This window comes from Electrona antarctica (assembly GCF_951216825.1).
Source record: "Electrona antarctica genome assembly, chromosome: 11".
NCBI lineage: Eukaryota > Metazoa > Chordata > Actinopteri > Myctophiformes > Myctophidae > Electrona > Electrona antarctica.
This window is the reverse complement of record NC_136792.1, coordinates 2713725-2726190: the sequence shown is the minus strand read 5'-3', so window position 1 is coordinate 2726190 and position 12466 is coordinate 2713725. Positions and strand designations below refer to the sequence as shown.

General features: G+C 43.4%; 1 protein-coding gene across 1 annotated transcript; it reads right to left on the bottom strand.

Annotated features, from left to right (window-relative positions):
- Positions 1 to 204: 204 nt before the first annotated feature.
- Positions 205 to 12144, bottom strand: LOC306932988 (protein NLRC3-like; the record flags this gene model as incomplete). Its single annotated transcript, XM_079514957.1, has 11 exons — positions 205 to 740; positions 1501 to 1547; positions 2326 to 2481; positions 3964 to 4137; positions 4604 to 6338; positions 7268 to 7298; positions 7383 to 7465; positions 8142 to 8182; positions 9503 to 9636; positions 11026 to 11181; positions 12040 to 12144. 11 exons carry the CDS (start codon positions 12142 to 12144, stop codon positions 205 to 207), a joined length of 3198 nt encoding a protein of 1065 aa, XP_079371083.1.
- Between the last annotated feature and the right edge of the window lie 322 nt (positions 12145 to 12466).

Sequence of the window (12466 nt, the reverse complement as noted above, 5' to 3'; positions counted from 1 at the left end):
CACCTAGCTTAAGCATTTATTTCGTATTTACATGTCGATTTCAGCTCTGGCACTCATTTCAGGCATGCTCTAGTAGGTGAAGAGTCTGCCTGTGCTATTAACTGATTTTGGATTAAAAAAAATAATAATTTCAGTTTTTGTCCTCTGGTGAAAAGCTGTGCGTACGTGGCAGTGCATCCAGGTACAGGGGTGTTACTGTTCCTCCTAGATCTGACACAGAGACACTGAGGAACCAGCCATGTACCAGCACCCTAACCCAGCATAGAGTGGTTCAGTGAAAGTGGTCTGGAAGGTGTGAATGTGTGTCAGTGTGGAGTTAGAGGACACTTTGTAGAAGGACAGGGTCCCGGCAGGACAGTCTAAATACACTGCTACTCTGTTGGATTGACGGAGACGGAGGACAGAGTCAGAGGGACGGACAGCACAGAGTCTCGTCTGCCCATCGTGAAGGACAGAGTAACTGTCATCACAACAAAACAGACTCCAGGACTTGTTGTTGTATCCGAACCTGGTGATTCCTCTGTATGCCACCGATACATGGACCCTATTGCTCCAGTCTACCTCCCAGTAACAACGTCCGGTCAGAATCTCTCGACACAGAACCTGCTCCAAGATGCTAAATCGGTCCGGATGGTCTGGATATCCCTGGTCTTTTCCCACGTTTGTCACCTTCCTGTAGTTCTCAGACAGAGAGAGGCTTTTTTGCGCTGTGTTTGGATCCAGTGTGAGTTCACACGCATCTGATGATACACAACACAAACCTATAGTTAACAAACATATTATGACTTCATAATAATATGCAAATAGAACATATTAACCACTGAATCCGTATTATAAAAATCACACCCGTGTGAACTGAGTGGTGCAAGGTCTTATATAGCTGACGTAATGTCAGTGTCCATAGTAACCATGCTCACCTGTGCACGGACACGTACACAGGTACACAAACATACAGACAAAGCTGGTTGTTGGAGTGGTTTGCACCACTCAAAAATTAAGGGACACGACGTATTGTGATCTTGTAGCTATTCTCATGTCTTAGGCGTATGGTTAAAATTGCTAAAAACAAGTGAATTGCATTGATAAAAATGTTGATGTGTAGTATAGGCCTAATACAAACCTGTGTGTACGTGTGCGTGTCGTGTGCGTGTCGTGTGCGTGTGTGTGTGTTTTGTTAATATTGACTCATTGTACTTACAGTCACAGTAGTATGTTACTGAGTGAATTGCACATGCTGCTGTATGTGTATATGAGCTGTTCATATACTTAGGGAAATTAAAGTAAATATAGCGATAAGACGCTAGTAAATATAGCGATAAGACGGCGCCAAGCTATAAAAGCGTATGACGTTTGCTGGTTGGAGACTTTTTTTACATTTTTTTACTAATGAATCATATTGAGAAAATAGCAGATCATACAAGCTCACAATATATCATGCATCTACTGTATATAGCTGGATAGTGTGATACTTTGATCTGATGAATAATAATTCACTCTTACACTTCCTCAGCCCTGGTTTCAGCCAGCCCACTCCACAAGAGTCGACACTGGGGAATGGAGGAGACACAAAGTTAGGCCTGCACAATACTATTTGATAATAGAAACGATGACTTATATTAATGTTATGACCTGACGTCGAAATTTAAAAAAATGTCTTCTAAATCCTGACAGTTTTCTGAAATACCTGTGTATATCAGTGGTGCTCAATATTTCATGTTTCAAGGACCCCAAAAATGATATGTAATTGGCCACCGACCCCCATTTGAAAATATGTTATTCCAGGAACCCCTCGGAAGCAAAGATTTGAGTTAAAAACGTTCGCTCTGAAAGAATACATTCAAAGATTTGCACCACATTTCCAGGACTTTTCAAAAATAGCAGATCTACAAGCTCGTAGCGCGGCAATCGGTGCCGCGATACGAGCTTGTATATCTGCTATTTTTCAATAGCTAAAGTATAACATAATGCTAAAAACACCAAAAGGGGTTCCCCCTCCAGAATGGGTTAAACAAGCCTACTGTTTAACCCATTCTTTTGGTGTTTTTAGCATCCAGCATCTCAGTATGATTTCCCTCTAGTCACATTTGAACTGAGTGGCAATAAGTCTCTAACCTGACTCCGCCAGATGGGGCAGCAGAGAGTACACTGGGCCACAAAACGGCCTGGCCAATCAGCAGCAGCTATCCCGCCTATAGCTGCTGCTGATTGGCCAGGCCGTTTTGTTGGCCGGGCATCAAGTCTGCCTGAGAGTTCCCAGATGGGAGCAGGAGGGGGGACTCTCTGCTGCCCCATCTGGCGGAGTCAGGTTAATACGTCTCTACATACCTGAGGTTCTCCAGTTGTGCAGCAGAGCGCAGCTGCTTTTCAGAGTCTCCTCCTGGGTGATTGTAGCTCAAGTCCAACACTTTGAGACGGGAGTTGGATCTCAGAGCTGAGGCCAGGTAAGAACAGCCTACCTCTGTGACCATGCAGCCTGACAACCTACACACGCACGCACACACGCACACACACAAACAGGGGAACAACACACATTTGCACATACATTAAATTTGTACTCATGTACGCATTTATCCATTCTAACATGCAGCGGGTGCAATTATTACAGCAGCCATGAAGGAGACAAGCGGTTGCTCTGGGACTCTATAGGTTCACACGTATAGACTCAGTGGCGTGCACAGATAGACACTAGGGGGTGCTAGAGCACCCCCTGCCCTTTTGGCAATGTGCCCTTTTGAAAAAAATGTGCCCTTTTGATTTTTCAAAAATAGCAGACCTACAAGCTCATAGCGCGCCACTCGGTGGCGCGCTATGAGCTTGTAGATCTGATATTTTTCAATAGCTAAAGCATAACATAATGCTAACACCAAAAGGGGTTCCCGCCCAAAATGGATTAAGGCAACCAGCTGGTTCCACACGCTGCACAAGGTGCCCTTTTTTAACTTGAGCACCTGCCCCTCTAAATGTCTGTGCACGCCACTGTATAGACTGTGTGGGCAGGGTGGAGAACCGACGACCCACGCTGGTGTTGTATGATAATGGGGGAGGCGTTAGGGAAGGGGATGACTTTATGATTGGGCCTTTGTAGCATGTTAGGATCTTAGAGTATATATTAATAGAGACGGCACCGGGAGGAAGTCATGAGGCAAAATGGACATAGTGGCCGAATTTGGTATTGCAGCTCGAGCCAGCGCTGGGCCATTGACTATCATTGAACATGTTCATGTTATTGGGCCCATGACACGTGAACGCTATGTTTCATACGTGAACGCTCGCAAACGGCGCAATGATAGTCAACGGCCAGCGCGTTCATGTTATTGGGGCAATCAATCCCAGAATGCACTCTGTTCCTACCCGGAAGGAGGGGTGAAATCGCCTCATCGCTTAATTCATCGGTGAATTATGTGTTGATGATGGCCGCTGCCTAATCAAACCCTCTGAGCACCAGCTGCGCCGCTGCGCCCCACTTGATTTACTGCTGTTTCCAACATGACAGCCATGTAAACACACACACACACTAGTGACACACAATGTCATTTACAGCTAAACATTGCTCTTAAAAATGTTTTTGAAAACATTTCAGCGAGAAATAGACGAAGCAGGACCCGAAAATGGATTCTATTTGATCAACTCACTTCCTTGTTTTCCGACAGTCCTGCAGCTGCAGACGCAGCCAGCGTGAACTTATGGAATACTTTTTTTGTTGTGTTTTGGGTCAATGTATTAATTTATGTTAGTTAGCCATGTAATAAGCGGGATAATATCTGGCTATAATTCACCTTAAACTCACGTTAAACTCCCTGTCGGTGAATTATCTCCCGACAATGACCACCTAGCCAGATATTATCCCTTACATATTTCAGGATTGTGCCTTTGTTTCTCCTCAACATTGCGTGCATGCGGGAGGACCCGTCGTGAGGCAGAAAGGGTCACAAATCTGTTGAAAGAGATTTGGGGAACACTGACCTGAGAGTCTCGAGGGTACATGGTGAACTTCCCAGTCCATCAGCAATCAGTTTCACGCCTGGATCGAGCAAATTGTTGTTACTCAGGTCCAGTTCTTTTAGCCTAGAGGAGCCGGAGCTCAGGACTGACGACAGCATCGTACAGCATCTCTCCGAGAGGTTACAACCACTCAGCCTGTGAATAAAACAAACACATCAGTAATTAACCCATTTAGGCCTGACATCGAAATTAAAAAAATGTCCTTATGTTTCTGTATCAGTGAAAATAGCAGACCTACAAGTTCGTAGCGCGCCACTCGGTGGCGCGCTATGAGCTTGTAGATCTGCTATTTTTCAATAGCTAAAGCATAACATAATGCTAACACCAAAAGGGTTTCCCGCCCAAAATGGGTTAAAAGAAAATGCATTTCCTGTAACGGCCGGGCTCCACCGGGCGCGTCAGCGTCGCGTCTCCGTCACCGTCAGGGAATGTTCCCTTTTTAATCAATGAAGGGTGGCTACACAGCCCGCGTTGACGGAGACGCGACGCGTGCATTAAAATTGAACCGGTGCGTTTTTTGACGCGACGCGACGGAGACGCAACGCGTCCGGTGGAGCCCTGGCGTAAGAGAAGCATAAATAAATCCATCTGGTTCACCCACAGAGCACTGTTGGAAGCTTTGACCACTGGCAGGAGCCTCAGAAGAGCCTCTTCTGAACCGCCGTACTTCTTCAGGTCAAACACGTCCAGCTCTTTCTCCGACGACAGCAATATGAAGACCAGAGCGGACCACTGAGCGGAAGAGAGCTGCTTGTCTGTGGAGAGGCTTCCTGAGATCAGGTACTTTTGGATCTTCTTCTCTAGAGAATGGTCGTTCAGCGCGTTCAGACAGTGGAACAGATTGATGCTTTTCTCCGGAGAGGGATTCTCCTTGATCTTCCTCTTGATGTACTTCACCGTTTCCTGATTGGTCTGTGGCACGTTTCCCGTCTGTTTTATCATATCACGTAGAAGAGTCTGATTCGTCTCCAACGAGAGGCCCAGGAGGAAACGGAGGAACATGTCCAGGTGTCCGTTTGGACTCTGTAAAGCCTTGTCTACAGCGGCCTGGTAGAGGTCGTTTAATGTAGGCTTGTCTCGAAATAGCTTGAACCGCGTGGACTGCTTGGAGTTTGACAGCACGTTGACGCCGTCATTGACGAATGAGAGGTAGACATAAAGAGCTGCCATGAATTCTTGTACACTCAGATGGACAAAGCTGAACACCATGTTGTTGTTCCACCCACGCACCTCTTTAAAGAACTCTGTCAGCATTCTTGAGTACCTTGATGCATCTTTGATATGAATGCCACAATCACTCAGGTCGGATCCATAGAAGTTCAGGTTGCCTTTCTCCAGCTGTTCAAACGCCAATTTTCCCAGAGACATTATGATCTCACTATTCTTTGAAATGCCATGGAACCTGACATTCATCTGTTTGAATTGAAAGATCATGAAGAGGATGTACAGCTCCGTCAGGGCCTTTGGCAGTGCACCGTCCACCTCTGTTCTCAACATATCCTCGAGAACCGTAGCAATGATCCAACAGAAGACTGGGATGTAGCACATGATGTGGAGGCTTCGTGATGTCTTAATGTGTGAGGTGACTGAGCTGGCCTGGTCCTCATCGCTGAACCTCTCCTTGAAGTACTCCTCCTTCTGACGGTCAGTGAACCCTCTCACCTCTGTCACCCTGTCAACATACTCGGAAGGGATCTGGTCGGCTGCTGCAGGTCGCGTGGTTATCCAGATGCGAGCGGAAGGAAGCAGCGCTCCCTTGAAGAGGCTTGTCAACAACACATCCACTGGGGCTGGCTTCGTGACATCAGTCAAGATCTCATTGTTATGGAAGTCTAGAGGAAGCCTGAACTCATCTAAGCCATCGAAGATGAACGCAACATTGGACTCTTTGATGCCACAGATTCCTGCTTCCGTGATGCCAGAAAAGGCATGAACAAGTTCCTCCAAGCTGTGGTCCTTCTTCACTGAATTCAGGTCTCGGAAAGTGAAAGAAAAGATGAAATGGATATTCTGGTCGCCTTTGTCTTCTGCCCAGTTGCGAGTGTAATTCTGAGTTAGGGCTGTTTTACCAATGCCAGCCACCCCCTTCGTCATCACTGTTCTGATTGGTTTTTGTCCAGGTAATGGTAAAAAGATGTCTTCAAATTTGATTGGTGTTTCTTGTCCAGCTTTCTGGTTTGCTGTTTCAATCTGTCTGACCTCACTTTGTTTACTGTCCTCTCCACTGTCGTTCTCTAGGATGTAGAGCTCTGGCTCTATGAAGATCTGCTCGAGTTGTTGTTGTTGTTGTTGTAGTTGTTGTTGTTGTTGATTATGATGAGGAGGAGCTGGAGTTTCTGAATAACCAAAGAACAGAGAACAGAGGACAGAGGACATCAATAAGTCTAAGTCATGGCACATATGACTCGATCTCTTCCAATAGCTTGAAGCATTTTGAATAAGTTGTCAAATAACATACAAAAATAAAATTAATGAGACTTCTTTACAATTATTTCAGAAAAGACGTACGCACGCACGCACGCACGCACACGCACGCACGTCACGCACACATGCACACACGCACGTCACACACGCACGCATGCACACTCCTGCAAAAGATGAAGTCTAAGCTCCCTATCTTCCATTTTAAAGTGATATTTCTTATGTATTATTTTTAATATTAACTCACTCACCCCTAATGACGTCTTTTGACGTTTCGTTTTTTGGGGGGTCAACCTGTTGAACACCATCCTGTTGAACACAGTCATGTTATTTCATTTCAACAACATGAAGTACAGTAAATGGTATCATACAATATGAAAGAAAAATATTTATTGTGCACATGTATGCAGCGACGTAACTACATGTCAGTAGGCCCCGACGCAGGCTGGTCAGCGAGTGCCCCCAACAGCAAAGGCCCCCCTGCCCTCCCACCGCGAAACGCGTCGCGCTGCGACGCGTTTTGAGCTTGTAGATCGGCAATTTTTTGCTATATTTGACTTGAAAACCTGGATATTTTTTTGCCATTTTTGAATTGGAATCTTGAAAAGTAACCTTTTTAATGAATTTCAAATGCATTTAGTTATAGTTATGTTAACTTTATGAACTGTTACCATAACTACATTGGACACAAAAAGACAATAACATTTTAATACTAGTCATTAAGTACTAGTCATTTAATACTAGTCATGAAGTAATTCAAGCGAGTTTGGAATTGTAACAGCTGAAATCAATACGTATTCTGATATTAACATGCGGGCTGCATTAAGTGAAAGTGGGGGCCCACCCCTGCCCACCCCTGCACTAGTATAACCCCCCTGATTGTGCAACATAAGATTAGAGATAAGAAAAAACATGCGATAAGAAAGTGAGTGAATGAGTTCAGAATGCATGTTCTTTACCAGCTCCTGCTGGACTTGGTAGACGGCGTGATTCATCCCACTCCTGTTCTTCTCATACAGGACTTCTGTCACAGCGATGCATTCTGGGAACAATACAGACACGTAGTGGGATCAGCTTCTCAGACTTGAACTGGGGACCCCCAAAGATAATCATATTTAAACTGGGGACCCCCAAAGATAATCATATTTGAACTGGGGACCCCCAAAGATAATCATATTTGAACTGGGGACCCCCCAAAATAATCATATTTGAACTGGGGACCCCCCAAAATAATCATATTTGAACTGTGGACCCCCCAAAATAATCATATTTATACATTCTGTTCTGTTCAGTGCCATATAATATTTATCCCGTTGGTGAGCAGTTATATTACCATATTGTCCCTAATATTAGTCTTATATTCAGGCCAAAATAGGGGTAAAACCATTCAACTTTATTTTTTTCTTTATTTATTTATCTATTTAACCTTTATTTAACCAATAAAAACACATTGAGACAGCGTCTCTTTTTCAAGTGGGAACTGGCCAAGAGGCAGAATACATAATTACACTTTCAACGCTACATACGTACATGTCAAGTTATACAACAGCCAAACAATAAATCCATGAAAAGTGATATGTTTGTTGCAGGACAGTCTTATCACCTTTAAAAGTTGGTCTTTGGTCAGGATTTTGGTTCCAGCACCTCTCAATGAGTTCCACCAGCTCCTCCAGCCCTGGGGCTTTCATTTTTTTAACATCCTCCAGGGATGGCCTTACTCCATTGGAAACATCGAACCATGCAGGGCTGTAACCAGGGTCTGAGAGAGTGGAGAGGAAGACACATGATCGCATGGGAAGTATAGAGAAACCTTATTTATACACAGAATGGATACTCGTCAGTAGTTTATATTGTTGAATTGACATTACGTCAAAGAAACTAATGTGAGGCCGAGACCAGTGTTGATTTCGTCGACTAAAACTAAACAAAAAATGGTCGTCGACTACCTTTTTTTACTGACAAAAACTAAATAGAAACTAAATGAAATGAAAACTAAGCTATGATGACTAAACTAAGACTAAATATATCGACAATTTCGTCAATAAATAAAAACTAGACTAAAATGTTAGGGAGGGACTAGTGGACACGAGATCCACACTTGGTTAGTTGGTTGCATGCTGAAAATAGCCGATCTACAAGCTCACAACGCGTCACTCTGCAACACGTTGTGAACTTGTAGATCGGCACTTTTGCACAAAATAACAAAGCTTTCTAGAAATTCTCCTTTAAGGCTCTGTGTATGTGTTTAAAAAAAAAAAAAAAAAACGGTTTTAAAAAATCTAAAAGGGAGAGAGAGAATTACTCACTTAAAATGGTCCACATCAGTATTGCGTAACTAAAATAAAAGGAGAGATATTGATCAGCAATTAGTTTACATTACCACACATGGGACAGATAGCATTATAGCAACTCATTCTCAGCACCAGTGTTGTAGATTTCCTATCAAAAACACTAACGAACAATAATAAATGGAAACAACCTCCTGCCTGCCCAACCTCCTTATACGCCCCTCCGATCGATTTATTTGTATTTAGATTTATTTGTACATAGTTATAATTCTTTTGAGATATCTCGATTATTATCATTGTCGTGTTTGTGAATGAATGCATCGGCGCTATCCTTTTGGACCAATGTGCTTTGACTGTACCATGTACTGTTTGCATTTCCATTGTCTAATAAAATAATCAATCAATTAAAAAAACAGGATAAAAACTAGGATGCATCACTGTAGATCTGCACTTATGTGAAATGTGTTTAGTTTGCACATAAGTATACAAACATGTACAGGACTACAACTCAAATGTAAACACAACCCAACAGGACTACAAGTTCGAAATTATTATGGATATATCATCATTTTTGTCCCGCTGCTTCCGGTTTATCGTTTCTGCTTGAGAGAGACCAGATCCAAGCAGGAGGAGGGAACTTGTGAACTCAGTAATCTGGCGGAGTCAGGTTAATGGAGCCTATCCACTGCAGTGAAGCAGCCAGCAGTGCATTATGTTGGATATTCACAGGGCTTTGCAGTGAGTGACATAGACTTGTTGAATTCCAGTCGCACAGAAAATGACATGAATACCTGTAGACATCATAGGCACAGGTGGCTCCGACGTCTTGCAAGGCCTCTGGAGGGGCGTAGAAGGGCGTGCATGTCCCCTTGAGATGAGGTCGTGTCACACTGTCGGCAAATCTGCCGAGGCCAAAGTCAGTGATCTAGATGATGAATAAGAGAGGAGAATGGAGGGAACATAAATGGAACAGGGAGGAAGAGAGAGAGAGGGAGAGAGAGAGAAAGTAGTACATTTTATTTATATAGCACCTTTCACAGAGTGCTTAAGTGCTTAATTTACATGCAATAAAATACAAGAAAAAATAAAACAAAACAGATACAAATTGCTGTACAATTCAACTCAAACAAAAAGACAATACAAGCATAATGAATCAATAAATATAAGATAAATCAGGAAATTCAGATTGAACTATCCACAAATGTGTGCTTGTTTAAAAAGGAACGTTTTAAGGCTGTTCTTGAAGCTTTTCAGGCCGTAGCGGCCAAACTTTGGAATGCTCTTCCACTAGTCCTGAGATTTGCACCCTTTGGTTTTTAGTTTGGTGGAGGGTGGGAGAGAGAGAGAGAGAGAGAGAGAGAGAGAGAGAGAGATGTCACATCCTTTATATAGCAGGTATTGGACCTCTTCCGACTTCATGTGTTATATGTTACATGTAGCGTGAATGATCATTCATTTAGAGTAAACTCAGTAATTAACATGGATATCTGTCTTGGATTTAACAAACACTGCTTATTGTGCCTATTAGCAGGCTAATAGGCTAAAACAGTTTTCACAGCATGATGGAGGTTAACACAAGTAAGACGCGCGAACGCGGGAAGTGAACGCAGCTCGTAAATTGCAATAACAACAATAAGAATAAATTACGTACTTTTTTAAGATTTTTTTTAAGTTAAGTTTTTTTTAAAGTTAAGTTTTTTTTAAAGATTTTTTTTAAGTTAAGTTTTTTAATTTAAGTTGTTTTTTAAAGTTTTTTCTTTTTAAGTTTTTTTATTTTAAGTTAAGTTTTTTTTAAGTTAAGTTTTTTTTTAAGTTAAGTTTTTTTAAGTTAAGTTGTGTGTGTGTGTGTGTGTGTGTGTGTGTGTGTGTGTGTGTGTGTGTGCGTGCATGTGTGTGTGTGTTTTTGTGTGTGATACAGCTGCGCCCTCTGGTGGTGGGCGGGTGGTGTTACAGCGTGACACACACAGACACACAGACAGACAGACAGACATGATCTGCTGGGTCTCATAGTAAATGCTCACTGCGTTCGCAATCACTGCGTTCGCAATCACTGCGTTCGCAATGAACAGTACCAGAAGAGGCCTATAGAGGGTATGCGTGTGACATCATCATCATCCCCGGAAGTTCTGCAGGAATGCCTACTGAGTGGCAAAAAACGACATTCTGGCCTTGACAGCTCGTACATCCAAACAGAAACGTCCTATCTGATTGTATTAAACAATGTTAAACAACGTTAAACTCACTTTGCCACTCACTTTGCCACTCGATTTGCCATTGTCTTTATGCATGTGCATACCCTCTATAAGGAACTCACCTTGACATTTAGGCTTTCGTCCAGCAGTATGTTTCCAGGCTTCAGGTCCTTGTGGATGAGAGCAGGTGTGAGACTGTGGAGGTAGTTCATGCCCAGAGCCACTTGGTGAGCCAGCCGAAAGACCAGAGGCCAGGGCAGCAGGTTCTTTACTTTTTTCTGGCGAGGGTTGGAGTCAAAACAGAAACGTTTAATTCACAATCTCAGAGACACAAGTACAAATATATAGGGTAATTTAAAGCTATATAATTCTTCAAGGAGCACATTTTTCAACCGTATCTTTCTATAATCTGTCCTCTCTAATGCTCATCACAAGATGCCACCATTTTGGTCTACTGCCTCGGAGGATGATAATGTAGAATCAGGAGGGACACAATAGGACCGATGTTTGGATGAATTTAGAATGGATTTTCAGGTTTGACTATTTAACTTTAAAGCAGCTTCACTGTCTGGGACCTAACTATGTAATTGAAAGCCCTCTAAAACCAGAACCTGCCGTCCGTACCCTGAGTTCCCTAAGGAACCAAGAAATGCCTCAAACATGTGTCTGTTTAATTGTGGGCTCACACACTGTAGATATCCTACACTATTTGTGGGCTTGCTGCGATCTCCTTTTTCTGTAGTGTGAGGCAGCTTCATGTACAAGTACACCCCCTGGACATGATGCTGGTATGTCACAGGGACTTACCCCCAATCCAACCCTTGAGTGTTTGGTATGACCCGGCCGAGGATCGAACCCTGATCGACCTCCCAGTCTCAGGGCAGACATATACCACAATAGTGCTGAATATAAGACTAGGTTTTCTTCCAATGGAAATATCCTAAAAAAACGTGGTCGTATTATAATCGGGGACTAGATGACATTCTTCACACTAGACGCCATTTTTCACAGTTTTGGCAGTTGTGGGCTGTCATGTTCCACGAAATTCGGCAATATGGTAGAGGGTTGTGGGAATCGCTAAAGAACTGAAGCTCACAGTCATTCGTCAAAAGGACCTCTGGAATTTAGAAGCTGACCTGCAAGGAGAAGAGGGATCCTCTCTCCATCACATCCATGACCAGACCCACATTTTCGAAGTCGCTGTTGGGTGTAAAGCCCCTGAAGACTCCCAGAGCCCTCATGACATACGGGCAATCTGCACGTAGCATCAGCCCAACCTCACGACTTAACTCATCGTCCTTCGATCTGTAGATGACACACACGCACGCACGCACGCACGCACGCACGCACGCACACGCGCACACACACACACACACAGACTTGAATATAACGTCAAAAAACGTTGGGAATTTTGTTCCAATGCCTGTACAAATGATCTTTGCAAAATGTGGGGCACATTCAGTCAGATTCAGAGGTGCAACGCAGCTCGATGAGAACCCAGCTCGAGCCTTATTGATAAGGTGCTCATTATCAATACAAAACCCATTTTGGGCGGGAACCCCT